Source organism: Ipomoea triloba, chromosome 14, assembly GCF_003576645.1.
Source record: "Ipomoea triloba cultivar NCNSP0323 chromosome 14, ASM357664v1".
NCBI classification, from domain to species: Eukaryota; Viridiplantae; Streptophyta; class Magnoliopsida; order Solanales; family Convolvulaceae; genus Ipomoea; species Ipomoea triloba.
Genome location: NC_044929.1, coordinates 5,668,231 through 5,692,083, shown reverse-complemented (window position 1 = coordinate 5,692,083; position 23,853 = coordinate 5,668,231). Strand labels below are relative to the sequence as shown.

Genomic DNA, 23,853 nt, shown 5'->3' with positions numbered 1-23,853 from the left:
AACATGACAAATTACTTGTTTTTAGCTGGATTTTTGGCATGGATAAAGAATATGATGTCCTTAGATACCAACTGTTAGGAAGTAAGGACTTAAGAGTCTTTGGATCAAGTATTTTCTATGCTACAGAATGCATTAGGAAATAATGATTCAAATGAGCTCCAGGAAAGAAATGTCTTTATGTCACAAGGAAATGTAGATCCAAGTGCCCTGGAATCACAAGGAGGGAGTACTGGTGAAAGTTATGGCTCCCGATGAGGAAGTAATAACCGCTTCGGAGGACGTGAGCGTTCTTGGAGAGGTCGTGGAGGAGAACGAGTTTGTTTTAATTATGGAAACCCATTTCAAACGACTATTGACCAGCGGGTAAGAATCTATGATGAGAAAGGTCACAATACTTCGCACCATTCTGATGATTCAGGAAACACTCCAGCTCAAAAGTTTGTGATAGACATATTTTATACTTTTATTTTTTGTACATCTTTATAATATTTTTGCATTAATTATTTATTATTATATAATAATTATTTATTTTTAAAGTTTAGTAATCAATAAGTTAAATAAATATTTTATGTAGTTAAAAATTTTAAGTTTGAGCCCAACAAGCTTGTAGCCCAATTCTTTGTTATGATTTAAGTTTTATTTTGAGTCCAAAAACATCATAGCCCATTTCTTTGTTTAATAAAATGAGCCCAAAATATATAATAACCTAAATAACTAAACAAAAGAAAGAAAAGAAATTCAAATGTTAGTTTTTTTTGTTCCCTGCGCAGCAGCGTACGTACGAAAGGAGCAGCGGCAGATACTTCGTCAAAACAGCAGCAAAGATTTTGACGGCTAAAGCTTAGAGGATTTCGTTGGTCAACAGGGAAACTGATGGCAAGATTATTTTCACCATTTGGGTCTATTTTGAGAGGTTCAAATTAATTTTCAGATTAATTATTTTCCTTAACTTAAGAAAATTTTGTTGAAGTTAGAAGTGTATAAATAGCAGATTTTGTAGTTGAGAGAATCAGACTAGCTGTGCACAATTTGATAGTTTCTCCAGTTTGCAAGTTTTATTTTTTCTGTTAATATTTTCTGGTTCATGGCTCTGCGAAGCTAATTCTCTAAACTTGGTCAAGATTACATGAACCCTGGATCAATTTGTATTGTGAGATGGAATTATTTTTTTTTATATTGAATTCATCTTCATTTGAGTAATTGATATTTCCCTGTGTTTTATTTTATATGACTGTTCCAGTTAATTGTTAGGAGGCTTACTAGTTTAATTACTTGAACAGTTTATTGCTAGATTAGTTAACGATTCGTTCAATTGGTTTTCTAATCTGTGTAGCAACTGAGATTTATTAATATGGCATTAGTATTAATTTAGTCCTAGGAGGAATATTAATATGAATTAAACATAACCGCATGTGTTTATGTTATTTAGTTTCGTTGATTTTCTCATTTTAATGCTGCTTTGATAGTTAGGGGTAATTGATACCGCTTGTGTTTGATTACCTATGACTAAGGAAAATCGGGAATTAATCCCACAACGAATGTTCAACTATTATGAATTAACCGTGAATCTATGATCAGTTACTAAAATCCAGAGGTGAATGTTTTCTTAGACCAAGTATTAAAAGTTCAATTGATTTCTTTCGTAAACTTTGGCTTGATTATCATCTTTTCTATTCATATTTATTTATTTATTTATTTACTTATTTTGAATGTTAATTTCATACCAAACCCCCCTCTTTAATTTGAACTCATAAATCAAACTAGTTACTCCTCGTGGAAACGATCCTTACTCTCACTACTACGTTTTTTAAGGTTTAATTTGGGAGCCTACGACAGCTCGTCAAATTTTGGCGCCGTTGCCGGGGAGCTTTTCTAGTTTATTTTTGTGTTTATTCGTTTGTTTATTTATTCATTTATTCTTCTTCGTCATTTGTCAAAAAAAAAATTTAATAAATTTTTGGTGTCTTCATTACTTTGTCTAATTTCTGCAATATCTTTTATGGTTTATGCCTATAACTAGATCTACTAATCGAGAAATATTGCCATACGATCCAGAAATAGAAAGAACTCTACGCAACTTAAGAAAACAAGCTCGTAGGAAATTGGAGTTTAGTGCACTGGCTACTGATTCCCCATCTTCCTCACATTATGATTTAGAAGAAAAACCCATGGCTCAAAATCGGACTTTAAAAGAGCTTGGAGCTCCAAATTTAGATCAACAGCCTTTATGCATTACGTTTCCTGCTTTAGATGCTAATGTACAATTTGAATTAAAATCTGGGTTAATTCATCTTTTGCCTTCTTTTCATGGACTTGCAGGTGAAGATCCTCATAAACACTTAAAAGAATTTCATGTGGTGTGTTTAAGTATGAAACCTACGGGAGTTACTGAAGAACAAATCAAGTTGAGAGCCTTTCCTTTTTCTTTGAAGGATTCAGCGCAGCAAAGGATTGGATATATTATCTACCTTCCGGGAGCATCGCCACATGGAATGACTTGAAGACGGTGTTCCTTGAAAAATACTTTCCAGCTTCAAGGGCGGCCAACATCATAAAAGAAATCTGTGGTATAAGGCAACACAATGGAGAATCATTATATGAATATTGGGAGCGTTTTAAGAAGCTTTGTGCAAGTTGCCCTCATCACCAAATCACGGAACAATTACTTATTTAGTACTTCTATAAAGGACTCTTTCCGATTGATAGAAGCATGATTGATGCTACAAGTGGAGGTGCATTAGTTGATAAGATACCGGATGTTGCAAAGAATCTAATTGCAAACATGGCAGCAAATTCTCAACAGTTTGGCAATAGACTTGTCCAACCATCCAAGCAAATAAATGAGGTAAGTATTTCCAATCTTGAACAACAAGTGGCTGGTTTAACTACTCTTGTTCGTCAATTAGCTGTAGGAAATATGCAAACTGTGAAAGCTTGTGGAATTTGCTCGGTAGTTGGACACCAAACTGATGCTTGCCCAACTCTTCAAGAAGAACCGATTGAACATGTCAATGCGGCTGGAGGTTTTCCTGGACAACCTCAAGGTAAGTATGATCCATTTTCTAATTCATATAATCCTGGTTGGAGGGATCACCCGAACCTTAGCTATGGGAACTCACAAGGGAACCAGATTGTTCAGAATCGTTCAAATTTTCAGCAGTATAGACAACCATTTCCTTCAAGACAACCACCGGCCCAAAGCTCTAACTCAGGTATGAATCTTGAAGACATTGTTAAGTCTCTTGCCATTAACACTTTACAATTTCAGCAAGAAACACAACTATTCCAACAAGATACAAAGTCCAATTTTCAAGAAACGAAGGTCCTACAAATGTTACCCCCATCAGTAGACCAAGAAAAAGAGGGAACTAACAACAACGAAAATTCTCAAAGTAAGTTCCCTAGTCCTTCTGATTATAAACCAACTCCCCCATTCCCTCAAGCTTTGTCAGAATCTAAAAAAGAAGCGAAAGATGTAGAGTTATATGAAACTTTCAAAAATTGTGAAGTAAATATTCCATTACTTGATGCAATAAAACAAGTTCCTAGATATGCTAAATTCTTAAAGGAGTTGTGTACAACAAAAAGGAAGCAAAAATAAAAAAGAGGTGAAAAAGTGATAATGGGGAGGAATGTCTCAGCTGTGATTCAAAGCAAACTTCCTGAAAAATGCAAGGATCCAAGTATGTTTGCTATTCCTTGTATGATAGGTGATACTAGACTTGAGAAAGCCATGCTAGACTTAGGAGCATCTATTAATGTTATGCCATATTCTGTGTATGCTTCTTTAAAACTTGGACCTTTGAATAAAACTAGTGTGGTTATCCAATTGGCTTATAGATCTAATGCATATCCTAGGGGTGTTATTGAAGATGTATTGTTGCAAGTTAATAATTTGATATTCCCTACTGATTTCTATGTGCTTGATATGGAAAATAATGNAAACAAGCTCGTAGGAAATTGGAGTTTAGTGCACTGGCTACTGATTCCCCATCTTCCTCACATTATGATTTAGAAGAAAAACCCATGGCTCAAAATCGGACTTTAAAAGAGCTTGGAGCTCCAAATTTAGATCAACAGCCTTTATGCATTACGTTTCCTGCTTTAGATGCTAATGTACAATTTGAATTAAAATCTGGGTTAATTCATCTTTTGCCTTCTTTTCATGGACTTGCAGGTGAAGATCCTCATAAACACTTAAAAGAATTTCATGTGGTGTGTTTAAGTATGAAACCTACGGGAGTTACTGAAGAACAAATCAAGTTGAGAGCCTTTCCTTTTTCTTTGAAGGATTCAGCGCAGCAAAGGATTGGATATATTATCTACCTTCCGGGAGCATCGCCACATGGAATGACTTGAAGACGGTGTTCCTTGAAAAATACTTTCCAGCTTCAAGGGCGGCCAACATCATAAAAGAAATCTGTGGTATAAGGCAACACAATGGAGAATCATTATATGAATATTGGGAGCGTTTTAAGAAGCTTTGTGCAAGTTGCCCTCATCACCAAATCACGGAACAATTACTTATTTAGTACTTCTATAAAGGACTCTTTCCGATTGATAGAAGCATGATTGATGCTACAAGTGGAGGTGCATTAGTTGATAAGATACCGGATGTTGCAAAGAATCTAATTGCAAACATGGCAGCAAATTCTCAACAGTTTGGCAATAGACTTGTCCAACCATCCAAGCAAATAAATGAGGTAAGTATTTCCAATCTTGAACAACAAGTGGCTGGTTTAACTACTCTTGTTCGTCAATTAGCTGTAGGAAATATGCAAACTGTGAAAGCTTGTGGAATTTGCTCGGTAGTTGGACACCAAACTGATGCTTGCCCAACTCTTCAAGAAGAACCGATTGAACATGTCAATGCGGCTGGAGGTTTTCCTGGACAACCTCAAGGTAAGTATGATCCATTTTCTAATTCATATAATCCTGGTTGGAGGGATCACCCGAACCTTAGCTATGGGAACTCACAAGGGAACCAGATTGTTCAGAATCGTTCAAATTTTCAGCAGTATAGACAACCATTTCCTTCAAGACAACCACCGGCCCAAAGCTCTAACTCAGGTATGAATCTTGAAGACATTGTTAAGTCTCTTGCCATTAACACTTTACAATTTCAGCAAGAAACACAACTATTCCAACAAGATACAAAGTCCAATTTTCAAGAAACGAAGGTCCTACAAATGTTACCCCCATCAGTAGACCAAGAAAAAGAGGGAACTAACAACAACGAAAATTCTCAAAGTAAGTTCCCTAGTCCTTCTGATTATAAACCAACTCCCCCATTCCCTCAAGCTTTGTCAGAATCTAAAAAAGAAGCGAAAGATGTAGAGTTATATGAAACTTTCAAAAATTGTGAAGTAAATATTCCATTACTTGATGCAATAAAACAAGTTCCTAGATATGCTAAATTCTTAAAGGAGTTGTGTACAACAAAAAGGAAGCAAAAATAAAAAAGAGGTGAAAAAGTGATAATGGGGAGGAATGTCTCAGCTGTGATTCAAAGCAAACTTCCTGAAAAATGCAAGGATCCAAGTATGTTTGCTATTCCTTGTATGATAGGTGATACTAGACTTGAGAAAGCCATGCTAGACTTAGGAGCATCTATTAATGTTATGCCATATTCTGTGTATGCTTCTTTAAAACTTGGACCTTTGAATAAAACTAGTGTGGTTATCCAATTGGCTTATAGATCTAATGCATATCCTAGGGGTGTTATTGAAGATGTATTGTTGCAAGTTAATAATTTGATATTCCCTACTGATTTCTATGTGCTTGATATGGATAATTTGATATTCCCTACTGATTTCTATGTGCTTGATATGGAAAATAATATATTCCCTACTGATTTCTATGTGCTTGATATGGAAAATAATGATCATCCTACTGATTTCTATGTGCTTGATATGGAAAATAATGATCATCCTGCACCTATTCTACTAGGAAGACCATTTTTAAAAACTGCAAAAACAAAAATTGATATTCACAGTGGTACACTTACTATGGAGTTTGATGGTAATATTGTTACATTCAATATTTATGATGCTATGAAATGCCCTAGTGATGATAACTCTGCTTATTCTATTGATATTCTTGATTCATTAGTTGAAGAAGTTTTTGAATTTGATGGTAATGATGAATTGAAAGTTGTTATTAGTGAACACCTTGAAAAGGGGAATAATGAGTTTGCTTTGAGTGCCAATTTACAAGAGGCTATTGCATCATTGAATTCTTTGAGTGCCAATTTACAAGAGGCTATTGCATCATTGAATTATTGTCCTAAATTGAACCAACATAATATTGCATCATTGAATTATTGTCCTAAATTGAACCAACATAATAATGTTTCTTATATGGCTTTACCTGTTTCTAGCAAAAATAATAATGTTTCTTATATGGCTTTACCTGTTTCTAGCAAAAAGTTGTTACCCTCTGTTGTGCAGACACCTGTCCCTGCGTTGAAACCTCTCCCCGAACACCTTAAATATGCTTTCTTGGGAGAAAATACAACATTGCCAGTCATAATTTCAACTAAACTTTCTACAACAGAGGAGGAAAAACTTGTCCATGTGTTGAAAGAACACAAAACTACCATTGGGTGGACAATTGCGGATATCAAAGGAATAAGCCCATCCACTTGCATGCACCGAATTCTACTAGAGGAAGGAACAGAACCATCCCGTCAACCACAAAGAAGGCTAAACCCACCCATGATGGAAGTAGTGAAGGAAGATGTCCTTAAACTCCTTGGAGTTGGGATAATCTATCCAATTTCAGACAGCAAATGGGTTAGCCCAACTCAAGTGGTTCCTAAGAAAACAGGAATTACAGTTGTGAAAAACCAAAATGATGAACTGGTTCCCACTCGTATTCAAAATGGATGGCGAGTTTGTATAGATTATAGGAAGTTGAATGCTGTAACAAGAAAAGACCACTTCCCTTTACCTTTTATTGATCAAATGCTAGAAAGGTTAGCTGGTCGTTCATATTTTTGTTTTCTTGATGGTTATTCAGGTTATTTTCATATTGCAATTGCTCCAGAAGACCAGGAAAAGACAACTTTTACGTGTCCCTTCAGCACTTTTGCATATCGACGCATGTCGTTTGGCCTCTGTAATGCCCCGGGCACCTTTCAGAGGTGTATGGTTAGCATATTTTCTGATTATGTTGGGCATATAATAGAGGTTTTCATGGATGATTTTACCGTTTATGGAGATTCTTTTGATAATTGCTTGCATAACCTTACACTTATTTTGAAAAGATGCATAGAAAGTAATCTTGTGTTAAATTCTGAAAAATGTCATTTTATGGTTGATCAAGGTAATGTTTTGGGGCATGCTATTTCATCTAGAGGGATTGAGGTTGATAAAGCTAAAGTTGATATTATTGAATCTCTACCTTATCCTACTAATGTGCGGGAAGTCCGCTCTTTTCTTGGATATGCAGGTTTCTACCGAAGATTTATCAAAGACTTCTCGAAGATAGCCCTACCTTTGTGCAAATTGTTGCAAAAAGAAACCTCCTTTGAGTTTGATGAAGAGTGTAAAGGAGGATTTGACAAATTAAAAGAGTTGTTGACGTCTGCCCCGGTCATTCAGCCACCTAATTGGAACTATCCTTTCGAGATTATGTGTGATGCAAGTGATCACGCAGTAGGGGTTGTGTTGGGTCAAAAGCTCGAGAAATCATCTCATGTTATTTATTATGCTTCTAGAACTTTAAATGATGCTCAGAAAAACTATTCTACTACAGAAAAAGAACTTTTAGCCATTGTTTTTGCTTTGGAAAAATTTAGGTCTTATTTGTTGGGTACTAAAGTTATAGTGTATTCTGATCATGCAGCTCTTCGCTACTTGATGAAAAAGCAGGAAGCCAAACCAAGGTTGATAAGATGGATACTCCTCTTGAGTGAGTTTGATATAGAGATCAAAGATAGGAAAGGGACAGAAAATCTTGTGGCAGATCATTTGAGTCGTTTGGTGCACATCGAACCTGAACCTTCACTGCAAGAAGCTAAGCATTCCCTGATGAACACCTACTTGCTGCAACAATGATTTTACCATGGTATGCTAACATAGTTAATTTTTTAGTTGCTAACAAGTTTCCTCATGAGTTGTCTAAAGCCTAGAAAGATAAAATCAAGAGTGATTCCAAGTACTATGTGTGGGATGAACCATACATGTGGAAGCACTGTGCTGACCAAGTAGTAAGAAGATGTGTACCTGATGATGAAATTGTTTCAATCCTCGCCTTTTGTCATTCTTATGCTTGTGGATGCCACTTTGGTGCCAAGAGAACAGCAAGGAAAGTGTTGGAGTGTGGTTTTTATTGGCCAACTTTATTTAGAGATTCATATTCATTTTGTAAGTCATGTGATGCATGCCAAAAGTCAAGTAATTTATCCCGGAGAAATGAATTGCCACAAACTCTGATAATATTTTGTGAGGTTTTTGATGTCTGGGGCATTGATTTTATGGGCCCATTTCCTGTATCTTTTGGTTTTGTCTATATTTTACTTGGTGTTGATTATGTTTCAAAGTGGGTGGAAGCTAAAGCCACCAGGACTGATGACTCTGTTGTTGCAGATTTTATCAAGTCTAACATCTTTTCCAGGTTTGGGATTCCAAGAGCTATAATAAGTGACCAGGGAACTCACTTTTGTAATCGCACTATTGAAGCATTGCTTAGGAAGTACCATGTCACCCATAAGGTGTCAACTGCCTACCACCCACAGACTAATGGGCAAGCAGAGGTGTCCAACCGAGAGATCAAGTCAATCCTTGAGAAAACAGTCAACCCAAACAGGAAGGATTGGAGTTTGCGATTAGATGATGCATTGTGGGCGTACAGAACTGCAAACAAAACACCTATTGGTATGTCCCCTTATCGCATTGTGTTTGGGAAAGCATGTCACCTTCCAGTTGAGTTGGAGCACAAAGCATATTGGGCTGTCAAAAATTTTAATATGAATATTGATGAAAGTGGCCTGCACCGGAAGTTGCAACTTTCTGAGTTGGAGGAAATTGGCAATGAGGCTTACGAGAATTCAAGAATTTACAAAGATAAGACGAAAGCATTCCATGACAAGATGATTTTGAGAAAAGAATTTTCAATTGGACAAAAAGTCTTACTCTTCCAGTCACGGCTTCGTCTATTCCCGGGTAAGTTACGTTCTCGTTGGGTTGGTCCGTTTATTGTTACTAATATTTTTCCTCATGGTGCAATAGAGATTCAAAGTTTGCAAACTTCCAAGATATTCAAGGTGAATGGCCATAGTCTTAAACCTTACCATGATGAGTTTCGAGTTGAAAACGTTGCAGAAGTACTTCTCGAAGATCCAATTTATTTTGAATAATAAGAGCAACTGAAAGGGGAGTTTCTTTTTAATCTTTGTCTTATTTTTAATAATTCTTTTTCTGTGCATTTTTACTCAACATTGGGGACAATGTTGATAATAAGTGTGGGGGAGGGAATTTAGATTTATTTATTTATAGAAAAAATTTCAGAAATATTTTACTACTATTTTCTGCAAAATTTTTAAAAAATTATTATATTTCCTTCCTTGAAATTCATAACATGATTGAATAAATAATTTGGCAAGTCGTAACTAGTTTGTTAGCATTTCTTGTTTGATATGTAGTGGCTAGATTAAGTAAGCAATAAACCTGTGAGACTTTGAGCCATTGACTGACACTTCGATCTTATTTTCTTTCTATTGTGTGATTTCTTCCATAATTTTGTTTCTCTAGAACTTGCCTTGATTCTCTGTTAAAGCTAATTTGACCATGCATGATTCAAGTGTGATTAAGGCCATTATTTGATTTTGAGCCTCACTAGCCAAATAACTGATTCGTCCTATGATTTATTTTCCTTTGTTAACCCACTTTGAACTAGGCCATTATTTGACTTTGAGCATCACTAGCCAAATAACCGATTCGTCCTATGATTTATTTTCCTTTGTTAACCCACTTTGAACTTTTTTGACTTTTTTTTTCTTTATTTGAACCACATTACAAGTCTTTTATATCATAAATTAATGCCTTGACCCAGCTGAATAACTAGTGGGGCAAATTTTAAATTCCTTATGTAATCTACGTGGGTTGTGAAGAATCTTGCTTTTGTTAAGCAGATTGAGAGTGAGGTGGGTTGATTCAGTTTCGTTGATTTTCTCATTTTAATGCTGCTATCAAATTAAATATAAGTGATTGTCAGTCTTGTGTTATTTGATAGCTAGGGGTAATTGATACCGCTTGTGTTTGATTACAACCCGTATAAAGGGAAGGGTTTGATACCACTGGACCACAAGGTCCTTGGTAGTACTTGACTCATTTTAAATTGCAATATGAAAGTATATACACGCAAAGATCTATGGATCTACCATCCTATTCAAGATCAACTTTTTTTAACCATTCTTTCCTCCTTCTAACTGTGGCAATGCCCTCCTATCCCTCCATCAAAGAAAGGAGATCAAAGTCTGATTAGATATTATTTCTAAATTAAGAGGTAGATTTTAGGCTTCTCTTAAAAGATCTGACCAGCAACAATTGGCTTAGTTTCTTCCCTGGACAGGGCATAAGTATAAAATATAGATAGTCTTATAATGGAGTTGTTTTCTATGGAATATTACCCAACGCTAAGTGGAGTTGTGTGCTTATACCTCCCATCTTAAAATTTTCCTGATAACTTGATGCCTATTCCACTATATTCATTTGCCAATTTATACAATAATTCGCAGTTCAAAGAATCAATAAGGTGTACATAGGAGTATAAAACTCCTGGCAAAAGCTCCCAATTTCTCAAGAAAGTGTGTCTTGTTAATCTGTTTCATATACTAAGCAATAACTTTTGGGTATAATGTTACTTGTGTTGTTTAGTGGTAAATGAAGTTTAAGGACGACCTAATTAGGTAATTAGGTGGTGAGATATTATCAACTCATTCATATATAGTCCACCCTCTTTTATGTGTGCCAAAAATTTCTAAAGATTTTGTTTGATGAACAAGACTTGTACTGTGGAAAAGAATCATTCACAGTGTTGTTCTACATTGCTGCTGCCGTGGAAAGAATTCATTATTATATTAGACTCTATGAGTTTTGCCCAATTCATTTGAATTTTGTGTTTCTGTATTCTGAAATTTTTATTCCAATAATTAAATTATTTAAGTACTCTTTTTTCAGTATCCATCAATTCATCCATGTTGATTGTCTAACTAAAAAGGGCATAGAACCATAAAAGTGAAAATTCTATTTGACGAAAGAGTAGGCAGAGGGGGGCTCAAAACATGTACTTTTTTTTTGTTTATGGGGCAGATCCTTCACATTGAAATATCAAACAGCAATGTGAACTTTATTGAAAGGTTTTCAATTTTTTTTTAAAAAAAATTATTAATCCTACTTGTCTTCCGTTACTAATTTATAGTAATGTGCTTGTGGAATTTTTCTTCAGTCTTACAAATTAGAAATATGATGTAATGACAATTTTGATCTTGATTCATGTACTCATAATGCCTACAGGCTGACTTGGACAAAGATGGACGTCTGACTTTGTCTGAGATGATTGACAGTCCATATGTATTCTATAGTGCAATATTCAATGAAGATGAAGAAAGCGACTATGACGAGTACCATGATGAGTTCGGTTAGCTCACATCTACGTGAGTATGACTTTAATTCTTTTCAACACTTGTTATTAACATTTACTCCAATAATGATAGAGAAGTGAAAGTGGTAAGAGTTAATGCAGCCCTATACTAGACCTGGGTGGGATGTGATTTACTCGTTTACTCCCTATTTTTTAAACGGGTAGGAGTCTGGAAATTCTGTCCAGTTCCTTGATTCATTCAAATAGGTGAATGTATCACTGGCTTATTTTACTTTACGTGCAAAGATGGCATACTGCATATTACAAAGATCATTTGTTTGGTTGCAAAATATTTGATATTGATGGCTTTGGTTTATATTCGCAGGATTGTCGAAAGAAACGAAGGCCAAGAAAGGATTACTCTCTCAATTCCCCATCTGTTTTAACCCGTCTTGCAGCTGGGAAGATCGCAAAAGTTTCTTTCTCTAACCGTTTTAAATGAATTTGCTCTTCTGGAATATCCGGGGCCTGCTTTCCTCTTGCCGCAGGCTCAAACGGTTAATCAGACATGAGAGCATTCACCTTTCTGCCATCTTTGAACCTTTTTTAACCAATGATAAATTGGACTCCTACATCAGAACTCTTAATCTCCATAAAGGTTTTGCTTCTTCGGTTAGCAAAATTTGGATTCTCTGGTCTTCTTCTTTTAATGTTGAGGTTTTAATTGACTGTGATCAATTTGTTTACTGTAAAGCTTCCTTCATTCCTTGGAATTTTGACTTTGAGTTTGTGGCAGTTTATGCAAAACACACCAGAACAGACAGGCAAATTCTCTGGTCACAACTTAATGCTATAATAGAGGAAAGCTCTTCACCACTGCTACTGGGCGGGGATTTTAATGTCATATCGAGCGTGGCAGAATACAAAGGAAATGCAACCCCTGAATTAAATAGCATCTCAGATTTCTCAACTTTCATTGCTGACAACTCTTTGCTTGATTTAGCAACCACAGGAGGCACTTTCACCTGGACTGGAACCCGAAATCGGGGAAGAATTTGGAAAAGGCTTGACAGGTTTCTTCTCTCTTCTTCATTTAGAGATTACTTTACTGATGTCAATATTATGCTTCTGAACAGAACTACCTCAGATCATGCGCCAATTTTGCTTTGTGGAAATAAAGCGGATCTTTTGGGTCCTAAACAGTTTAGATTTCAAAATATGTGGCTCAAGCATGCTAGCTTTGAACATTTTGTGAAAACAAACTGGTCAGTTCCTGCTATTGGAGGGGGTATGCGTGCTCTTACATTTAAACTTAAAAGACTTAAACAGGCACTCCGAGTTTGGAATAGAGAGATTTTTGGCAATGTTTTTGATCAAGTAAGGAACCTGGATCAATCAGTATCAGATGCGGAAAAAAGGTTTGATGCTTCACCAACCCAAGAGAACCGAGAACTGCTAAGTTATGCTCAAGCCTCCCTTCTCCAAGCTCTAAAGCTCGAAGAGATCTACTGGAAACAAAAGGCTAGAGTTAAATGGCTGAGGGAAGGGGATGCCAATACCAGCTTTTTTCATTCTACGGTCAAAGATAGACACCGTCGACAACGCATAAGTGCAGTCAAAAACACATCCGGTAGTCTTCTTACTAATCAGGTTGACATCCAATCCGAAGCAGTTAACTTCTTCACCTCTTTATTTACAGCAGATGAAAGTGAAGATATGCATGCTATTCTTGACTGTCTGCCTACAATCTTAACCACGGAAGATAATATTGCTCTCCTGGCCCCCTTGACTCGAGAAGAAGTTAAAAATGCGGTGTGGGCTTTAGACCCGGACAGTACAGCAGGTCCAGATGGTTTCTCAGGATCTTTTTTTAGGAGCTGCTGGGATATACTTCACAATGATGTGTACATAGCAGTTCTGGATTTCATGATTGGAGTTCCGGTGCCTTTTGCCTTCTCGAGTGCACAGCTAGTCCTAATCCCCAAGAAGCTTAATCCAGAATCATTCGCGGATTATAGACCAATCTGTTTATGCACCTTTGTAAGCAAGATTTTTACAAAGGTCATTTCTACCCGTCTTAATAAGCTTCTCCCAAGGATAATTTCTAGAGAACAATCAGGCTTTGTCCAAGGAAGAAACATCCATGACAATGTTCTTCTTGCCCTTGAATTAATCCAATCTATCAACAAAAGATGTCAGGGATCTAACGTGGCAATTAAACTTGACATGTCAAAAGCTTTTGATCGAGTAGCTTGGCCTTTCCTACGAGCAGTCTTACAAAGGTTTGGATTCTCAACTTATTTCATAAATTTGATTATGAACTTTCTCAATGCAACTCGTCTGTCAGTGCTAGTTAACGGAGTTTCCTGTGGATTTTTCAAACCTTCAAGGGGTGTAAAACAAGGAGACCCACTATCTCCGCTTCTCTTTATTTTAGTCTCAGAAGCCCTATCACGCTCGTTGCTCCTTCATTATGGCTCGGGACTTATTTCCCCTTATGAAACTTCGTTTAGATGTCCAATCATCACTCACCTGGGCTTCGCAGACGACATTATAATTTTCGCCAATGGAGGGGTGAATTCTTTGAGAAATCTAAGCAAGGTATTGAAAATCTATCAACAGGCCTCTGGGCAGAAGATCAACTCAGACAAAAGCTTTTTTATCACCTCAAAACACTGTAATCTGAACCGCATTACTGCCATGGAAGAGATACTAGATATGAAACGATCCTCACTGCCTTTCCGCTACTTAGGAGTGAATATTTTCCAAGGGAGAAACAAGATCATTTTTTATCAACATATTTTGGAGAATGTCAACAACAAACTCCAAGGTTGGCAGCGCAAACTCTTATCTCCGGGAGGTCGCTTGGTACTAATAAAGCATGTCCTGACAACTATTCCTCTCTACACAATCGCAGCTGTCCAATTACCTCGCCAAGTTATCAAAGAACTGGAGCGAAAGTTTGCTAGATTCTTTTGGGGAACATATGAAGGCAAGCAAAAATTCCATTGGGCATCATGGGAAAAAATTTGCTTACCTACCGATGAAGGGGGACTGGGAATTCATAATCTGACATCGATACAACAAGCATGCTCAGCGAAGCTTTGGTTTAACTTTAAGAACAAAGATTCCTTATGGTCAGAGTTCATGAAAGCCCGCTACTCTACGAGCTCAGTCCGGAGAAATGGTTCGATAGTCTGGCGCAGGATGTTTCAACTTGCGGACCTAGTGGATGAAAATAGCGGTGTAATTGACAATGAAACAATCTGGAAACCATCCACAAAAGGTGATTTTACACTATCAACGGCATATGATCTGATCAGACCGAGAAAGGGCTCAACACTTTCCTCAAAGTGTATCTGGGCACCAGGTTTATCCACTAAATGCTCAATCTTTATGTGGAAACTCTTCAGAAAATTCTTGTCATTTCCAGACTGTCTAGAGAGATTTGGAATCTGCCTACCTTCTATATGTCCTTTTTGCCTTAATGCAAGTGCATCACTAGAGCATTGTCTCTACTCTTGTACTCACATCTATGGAGTTTGGCAAACATTTGCTGTGATGTTCGGAATCTCCCTGAATAATGCTCGATCAATAAGAGCCGCATGTCACACATGGTGGCTTTCAACCCAACCAGGAACAGCTTCGGGTTTCTACTGCTCTATTTTTCCTTGTCTAATCCTTTGGGTGGTGTGGACCTTATACAATGCAGCACTTTATGAAGATTCACCTTTCACTTTGGTTGCTGCCATCTCGAAAATTAAAAGAGAGACAATGTTAATATCTCTGATTCATCCTATTCGCAGAAGTAGTTCATCAGATTACTTTCTAGTTCATGAAGGGATCGTTTCTTCTTTCTCTCCTAACCAGAGAATCAGAATTACTTGGATAAAATGGCAAAAACCGCCATCTGGCCGCTTAAAATTAAACACCGATGCTTTTTTTTCCTTTAATGGAGCGGCCGGGGGGGCATGTTTACGGAATTCGGAAGGCATTCTCATTGCAGGATTATCTTTCCCCTTGATAGCATCCTCAGCACTTGAAGCAGAAGCTCTGGCACTTGACTTTGCTTTATCCTGGTGTGAGCTAGCATCAATGATCCCGGCACATATTGAAGTTGACTCTATTGTTTTGGTGCGATTCGCAACATCTATCACCAACTTGTTACCATGGAGAATTCGTAGTGCAGTCAAACACATTCACTCAAGGATCACTTCTTGGTCGTCATCCATTATTCATGTCTATCGTGAGGGAAACAGGGTTGCGGATGCTTTAGCTTTAGAGGGGTTGCATCGCACATCTGCCACTTTGTTTTCATCTTTTAACTCCCTCCCTGATAAAGTTAAATTGGCTTTGCTGTATGACTTTCGGGGCTTTGCTGCCTCCCGTTCTTTTCGTTATTAATATATTATCCTTTTACCAAAAAAAAAAAAAAGTCTCGTACATTGGGCATTTGTGATATTTATTGAAGCGGTGGAGGTGTTTGTAAGCAACCAGACGCTGCACCAGATAACGACTACAAATGGTGGTAACTTTTGTTAGCCATTTTTGTGCCACTGAGATCATCCCTCCTCATGTTTCATTTGCCATTGCAGATTGTTGACTTTTTTGATTGTGTAGAGAGGAAACTAAGTAGGGAGGATTAAATCATTAGTGATTACAGGCTAGATAGTAATTTAAAATCAAACTTGTCGCTTTAACCGTTGTTTCCATATCGTTTGCAGTTGATTGCTAGGACCTGTTCAATATCACACAAAACCATTTTGTAATCTATAGATTATTATTGTTGATTTTTTGCTTGAATTAGAATTTCATACTTTACATATCGTGCAATAAGATTGTGTCGTCACGAATTTACCTTTTATTTGGATCATGAGCCACAAATTGACTAATGGTGTTCCTTTCAGGACTTTTTGTGTATAATGAAACTCTTTCTATCTCGTTTTATTTTTTTGTTCAAGTTATTCATAAGAATTATGCTGGTATGGAATGAAGGGTCAATAATCAATTCTCTAATATCTTTGATGGTTTTTAATGGATTGAGTAGACTATAAAACCGGGTTAATATGGATGAATAGGAGCGAAAATAATATTGAATTAAAGGGCTCCATGACCCTTGAAATAAAATAAACTGGCTACAAGAGTTTTGAATAAATAAAAGGGTAAATTAGGTCAAAGTGGCTCAATCATAGTTGTTATATAGTGTATCATGGTCGACACAATATTATGTGATTATGTGGACCATAATTGTTGAATGAAGCTGTAATAGTGTTGCTATAATAAAATTATTATCTAATGTTTTAACATATCTGAAAATATTTTCAATATTTTCAATTTTAAACTTTATAGTAATATAGTCCAAAAATTGAATTTGGAAAATGAATGTGGACAATTTGTTCAAGGGGGTCTGTCTCCTTGGTCTGCAAGGCTGAGGGTATGTCCTCCTTGCTTTGTTGTAGAACCTCATTTTTCGTTATTAATAAATTTCTAATTATATATATATAAAAGCATGTTGACAATGGTTAAATATGTTTCCTAAACTGGAAAACAAAAAACAAAGAATGAAAAACTAAATAACAGAAAATCGAGAATGGAAAATTGGATAACTAAGGTAAACACACAAATTTTCTTTATTTGTGTGTTTATTCCTAAATTTTAATGAATTAAGGTTTTGACAAATATTTAGTCAGTAAATAGCTGAGGCAGTTTATAGTGGCAATTATTTGATGTTTATTTGACCTTGATAGTGTATAGCTGTTTCTATCTATCTGCTAGATTCTAATTTTTTTTATTTTTTTTTTCCAGAAAATTACAGATGATGACCTAATTGCGCTCATATCAAATGAAGTTTTCCAGCCACAGCTTGTTTGGAAACTTGAAGATTTACAGGTTCATATGGTCTACCTTTATGTTACAACTTTCATAATTGAGCAAGGACGTTCAGTCAATTAAAAGCATGTAATCCCCAATGTACAGGTGACATGTGGCTCACTTGGCCTTTCTACTGCAACTGTTAAGCTCATTGATGCCGACAATAAAGAACATGTTGCTTGTTGTGTTGGAACAGGGCCCGTTGATGCAGCTTATAAGGCAGTTGATCTCATCGTAAAGGTTTGAACTGGATACCTGTTATTTTCATTATACAATGATCTCTAGGACCTAGAATTGTTTTTCAGATTTAAAAAGATGCAAGAACAAAGTAGTGGTTGGATTTTGGATCCCAAAGAAGTTATTGATTAATCTGGTGAGGAAATATTAGAGAAACCCCAATGATTTCTTTTTTTTTTTTTTGGGTATTAATCTGGTGAGGAAATATTTATAATTATTAGTCTTTAAAAAATTGAAAATACTTTTCCGCTGAGATCGGAGTCCTGCGTAAATAATTTTCCGGTGAGATCGGAGTATGACAACAATTTGAATAGCTTTTGAAATCAAGAGTGTAAGGTTTAGTACATGTTTAAACACAAAACACACAAAAGAGTAATAAATCCACTCACGTATAGACACTTAGGTCACAAAAATAGATAAAATACATACGGAGTAAAAAGGTAAAACTCTATGAAATTAAATAACTAATATTTCTTTCAATAATTTGAGAATTTGAAGTGCAACGTTAATTTTTAGCTACACTCCAATGAAAAAAAAAATGTAACTTGTAATGTCCTTTAACAACAACAACAACAAAAAAAAAAACTTGTAACATCCAAAAATTTTAAACTAAATGTACATTATATGTATTTTTCATTTATTTTATAGTAGCTCCAGAATATAATTTAAATATTACATTGAATTAATGAATTTATGTACTTATAGATTTATTTAAAAATAAAAAATATATCAATATGAATGTCATTTAAAAGATCTTAATTAGAACTTTTTAATGATATTTTTTATACATTAGTTTTATTTGTAAAAAAAAAAGGAAAAATAAACTCAAAGTTGGGAAAAGTATTAGAAGAAAAATAGGAATTGTTAGGTGTATGTATCAATTTCATTGGCCCAAGTGAATTTTAATACTTAATTTTATATTTTTATATTTAGAAGGTAGTTTTGGAGGGGATTGAATTAGTCAAATCCCTAGCTTTATTACTATAAGAGATATAATAAGGATTTGAGTCATTATTATATTCCTAATGGAGTAGGATTAAGGCTTAGTATTCCAATACAATTTAGGATTCTTATTCCTTCTAAGACTCTAACTTAAAAATAAGTATAAATAGACCTCTCATATAGAGGAGAAAAGACAATTTCCATTATTAAGAAGCAATTCATATACTCTCTATATATTTAACCAACAATATTCATTAATCTCAAACGCCCTAAGGATATGGATGCAGAGAATTACCGCAGAGATGAGGAGGACCACTATGAAAATTATAGGGTTTCTGGAAGAGAAGAACGTAGGAGGGAGAAGGAAAGAGATAGGAGGGTTAATAATGCAGGGGAAGATAATCATAAGAATGAGGATTCTAAAGTGTCAAAGCAAGAAGGGAATATGATTACACAGACTGGAAGGAGTGGAGGAGTTTATATTCCCCCTTTCAAGTTGGCGAGGATGATGAAGAAGATACAGGATAAAAGCTCAGTTAAATACCAAAGAATTACTTGGGATGCTCTTAGGAAGATTATAAATGGGTTGGTGAACAAAGTGAATGTAACTAATATAAAGAACATAATTCCGGAATTGTTTGCTGAGAACTTGATTCGTGGAAGAGGTCTGTTTTGCCGGTCCTGTATGAAGTCCCAAATGGCTTCTCCTGGTTTTACAGATGTATTTGCCGCATTAGTTGCCGTTGTGAACACTAGGTTTCCAGTGGTAGGTAATCTTCTCTTGAGGAGAATTATATTACAACTCCAAAGAGCATACAAACGAAACGATAAGCCCCAGTTACTGGCAGCAGTTAAATTTATTGCTCATCTCGTGAACCAGAAAGTAGTTCATGAGCTAATTGCTCTGGAATTACTTGCTGTTTTACTGGAAAATCCATCAGATGACAGTGTTGAAGTTGCTGTTGGTTTTGTTACTGAGTGTGGATCCATGCTGCAAGACCTCACCCCCCGTGGGTTGCATGGTATCTTTGAGTGCTTTCGTGGGATACTCCGCGAAGGAGAGATAGATAAAAGGGTTCAGTTCTTAATTGAAGGCCTCTTTGCATTACGTAAAGCAAAGTTTCAGGGTTACCCTGCGGTACGTCCAGAGCTTAATCTAGTAGAGCAAGTAGATCAGTTGACCCATGAAATATCTTTCCAAGATACTATAGATCCTGAAATTGCTCTAGATATTTTTAAGCCAGATTCTAATTTCTTAGAGAATGAAAAAAAGTATGAAGAATTGAAAAAGGGAATCCTAGGTGAGGAATCTGAGGAAGAAGGGGATTCTAATGCTGGTGAAGAAGAGGATGAAGAGCAAATGGAAATAAAAGACGAGACTGAAACGAACTTAGTCAATCTTCGGAGAACCATCTATCTAACAATTATGTCGACTGCTGGCTTTGATGATGCAGGTCATAAGCTGTTGAAAGTTAAACTTGAGCCTGGTCAAGAGATGGAGTTATGCATAATGCTCTTAGAGTGCTGTAGTCAGGAGAGAACTTATCTCCGCAACTATGGTCTTTTGGGGCAGCGTTTTTGCATGATCAACAAAGTTTACCAGGAGAACTTTGAGAAGTGTTTTGTGCAACAATACTCGATGATTCACCGTCTGGAAACTAATGAACTGCGAAATGTTGCCCTGTTTTTTGCACATCTGCTTGCAACTGATGCATTGCCTTGGCATGTTTTGGCTTACATACGGCTTACAGAAGAAGACACTACCTCTTCTTCTCGCATATTTATCAAGAATCTTTTCCAGGAATTGTCCGAACACTTTGGGATTCGCTTGTTGGATGACCGTCTTAATGACCCAACAATGCAGGAATCTTTTGACTCAATATTTCCAAAGGACAATCCCAAAAACACTCGGTTTGCCATCAATTTCTTTACAGAAATCGGTCTGGGTGGGATTACAGAAAATCTCAGGAACTATTTGAAGAATATGCGGCGGCTAATCATGCAACAACAGAAACTTATTTCAGAATCAGATGCATCTGAGAGTTCTGGCTCGGATGAGTCTGAATCTGAATCATCTAGCTCTAGCTCTGAGGAGGATACACAAAGGAAGCGAAGGAGACATTGACTTTTTTTTTTATAAGAGTATTATTTTACATGCTTTTGGTTTAGTATGTCTACAACTGTTTCTGTAAACATTTAATATCTCTGTGCATTCTATTTCAATTGCTGGGTTAGAAGTGTTTGTTGTATATCTTTTCCCAGTAAAATTTCTGCTTCAGCTTATGCCATCTAGTTTTGAATAAAATTTTCAGGTTGTAGTTGATATTGGTTGTGCCACAGGTATTCTCTCTATATTTTGTGCTCAGTCTGGTGCAAGGCGGGTAAGACTTTGTATAGTTAGTTTGATACGCTGATCAAATGATCCATGCTTTGCAATATAGGGTGTGTTTGAAAACCAAGAAAATTACTTCTGAAAAATGAGTCATTTTTTCAGAAAAATATTGTCCTTTCCCGTGTTTGATTACAACCCAGAAAACTGAAGTTTCTAAAATTGTGTATAACTACATTTATTATCTGATATGCCCAAATAACACAACACAGATACATGATTGCTGCTTCCCAAACAAGTGGAAATGAATTCTCATTCCCTTCCACCACAAAATACAAAACTTAATCTACTACTTCATGATGTATATAGAGAGAAAGAAAATGCACAAAGAAGGCAGTATGTGTACTAAAATTGAGGTAATCTAACATTGAAGTATGGTGTAATGTAAACAGATAGACATACAGTTTATGATCATTTACGTTTTGTTTTTCTTTTAGCCCCATCACTGGAGACATAAAATGAAGCTACAAGGATATGGATGGTGATGGTCAATTAAATATTACAGAATTCAATGAGTAAGTATTTTTTCCCTCGCAAAAGTGGCCTGAAAGTGGAGATAGATAGCACTAAATCAATTTTGTTTCTAGTCTTTGTCTCTTCCAGTAATTTTATTTGCTACTGTGATATTGTAGCTTTCTGCACCCTGCGGACACCACCAACCCAAAGCTACTACTATGGTTGTGCAAGGAAGAGATAAGGTGCAATGATTTTCTTTTAAGCACATTTTCATTTGATGATTGAAATTAGTTTATTTTGTCAATTTCTTTCTGAAATTGTTACATATCAAGATAAAAAAAAAAAATTCTTCATCAGTTTTGGAAAAAACTAGCAGTTTACATCCAACCAAGTCACTTGAAACTATTCACTGAGGTTTTTTACACCTGAATGAGCCTGTGCTAATGAATTCATCATTTCAATTTGTTAGTGCATTTTCTCCTCTCTTTTTTTTTTGGTATTACAGTGATATGATACCCTTCGTCTTTTCTCAATTTCAGGGAGAGAGATAGTGACAAAGATGGGAAAGTTAACTTCAATGAGTTTTTCCATGGGCTCTTCGACTTAGTAAGAAATTATGATGATGAGGGTCACAATACTTCACACCATTCTGATGATTCAGGAAACACTCCAGCTCGAAAGTTGTTTGATGAGCTTGATAAAGATGGCGATGGGTGATTAGCCTTATATCTTTTTTTAAGACTGATTCTATTATTGATCTAATATTAAAAAGCAGTAACAAATGCATTTACCTTCTCTGCATTGCAGGTATTTGTCTGATGTGGAATTACAACCTATAATTGAAAAACTTCATCCATCGGAGCGTTACTATGCTAAGCAACAGGCTGATTACATCAGACAACAGGTAGTTGTCTGCTGACAATGAGTATTGAGTACTTGACTCATTTTAAATTGCAATATGAAAGTATATACACGCAAAGATCTACGGATCTACCATCCTATTCAAGATCAACTTTCTTTAACCATTCTTTCCTCCTTCTAACTGTGGCAATGGCCTCCTATCCCTCCATCAAAGAAAGGAGATCAAAGTCTGATTAGATATTATTTCTAAATTAAGAGGTAGATTATAGGCTTCTCTTAAAAGATCTGACCAGCAGCAATTGGCTTAGTTTCTTCCCTGGACAGGGCATAAGTATAAAATATAGAGTCTTATAATGGTGTCATTTTCTATGGAATATTATGCAACGCTAAGTGGAGTTGTGTGCTTATACCTCCATCTTAAAATTTTCCTGATAGCTTGATGCCTATTCCACTATATTCATTTGCCAATTTATACAATAATTCGCAGTTCAAAGAATCAATAAGGTGTACATAGGAGTATAACACTACTGGCAAAAGCTCCCAATTTCTCAAGAATAGGGTGTCTTGTTAATCTGTTTCATATACTAAGCAATAACTTTTGGGAATAATGTTACTTGTGTTGTTTAGTGGTAAATGAAGTTTAAGGACGACCCAATTAGGTAATTAGGTGGTGAGATATTATCAACTCATTCATATGTAGTCCACCCTCTTTTAAGTGTGCCAAAAATTTCTAAAGATTTTGTTTCATGAAAAAGACTTGTACTGTGGAAAAGAATCATTCACAGTGTTGTTCTACATTGCTGCTGTTGTGGAAAGAATTCATTATTATATTAGACTCTATGACTTTTGCCCAATTCATTTGAATTTTGTGTTTCTGTATTCTGAATTTTTTTTAATTTCAATAATTAAATTGTTTAAGTACTCTTTTTTCAGTATCCATCAATTCATCCATGTTGATTGTCTAACTAAAAAGGGCATGGAACCATAAAAGTGAAAATTCTATTTGACGAAAGAGTAGGCAGAGGGGGGCTCAAAACATGTACTTTTTTTTTTGGTTTATGGGGCAGATCCTTCACATTGAAATATCAAACAGCAATATAATGTGAACTTTATTGAAAGGTTCTCAAAGAAGTTTTAATTTATTGATCCTATTTGTCTTCTGTTAGTAATTTGTAGTAATGTACTTGTGGAAATTTTCTTCAGTCTTATGAATTAGAAATGATGTAATGACAATTTTGATCTTGATTTATGTACTCATAATGCTTACAGGCGGACTTTGACAAAGATGGACGTCTGACTTTGTCTGAGATGATTGACAGTCCATATGTATTCTATAGTGCAATATTCAATGAAGATGAAGAAAGCGATTATGATGAGTTCCGTTAGCTCACATCTACCTGAGTATGACTTTAGTTCTTTTAAACAATCGTTATTAACAATTACTCAATAATTATAGAGAGGTGAAAGTGGCAAGAGTTGATGCAGCCCTATACTTGTACCTCTCACTTCGG

The 23,853-nt window shown here is 35.9% G+C and overlaps 3 protein-coding genes, 1 long non-coding RNA gene, 2 other non-coding genes and 1 pseudogene across 6 annotated transcripts; 5 read left to right on the top strand and 2 right to left on the bottom strand.

The window, feature by feature from the left end:
- Positions 1-241: 241 nt before the first annotated feature.
- LOC116004820 lies at positions 242-3,601 on the top strand. The gene is made up of 4 exons (XM_031244992.1): positions 242-363; positions 2,021-2,319; positions 2,433-2,574; positions 2,707-3,601. Exons 1-4 carry the CDS (start codon positions 242-244, stop codon positions 3,599-3,601), a joined length of 1,458 nt encoding a protein of 485 aa, XP_031100852.1.
- LOC116005382 lies at positions 2,546-2,652 on the bottom strand. Its single transcript, XR_004094963.1, has one exon. It is a non-coding gene; the product is annotated as a small nucleolar RNA R71 (small nucleolar RNA).
- Positions 3,602-3,622: 21 nt separating the features above from the next.
- LOC116004819 lies at positions 3,623-5,459 on the top strand. Its single transcript, XM_031244991.1, has 4 exons — positions 3,623-3,860; positions 3,950-4,177; positions 4,291-4,432; positions 4,565-5,459. The coding sequence occupies exons 1-4, from the start codon at positions 3,623-3,625 to the stop codon at positions 5,457-5,459; spliced, it is 1,503 nt and encodes a 500-aa protein (XP_031100851.1).
- Positions 4,404-4,510, bottom strand: LOC116005381. Its single transcript, XR_004094962.1, has one exon. It is a non-coding gene; the product is annotated as a small nucleolar RNA R71 (small nucleolar RNA).
- A 6,625-nt stretch (positions 5,460-12,084) lies between the features above and the next one.
- On the top strand, positions 12,085-15,990 carry LOC116004818. The gene has a single exon (XM_031244990.1). It carries the CDS (start codon positions 12,085-12,087, stop codon positions 15,988-15,990), a length of 3,906 nt encoding a protein of 1,301 aa, XP_031100850.1.
- Positions 15,991-18,913: 2,923 nt separating this feature from the next.
- Positions 18,914-20,761, top strand: LOC116004817 (annotated as a pseudogene).
- Positions 20,762-21,496: 735 nt separating this feature from the next.
- On the top strand, positions 21,497-22,072 carry LOC116005374. Its single transcript, XR_004094956.1, has 3 exons — positions 21,497-21,540; positions 21,658-21,723; positions 22,021-22,072. It is a non-coding gene; the product is annotated as an uncharacterized LOC116005374 (long non-coding RNA).
- Positions 22,073-23,853: the final 1,781 nt, after the last annotated feature.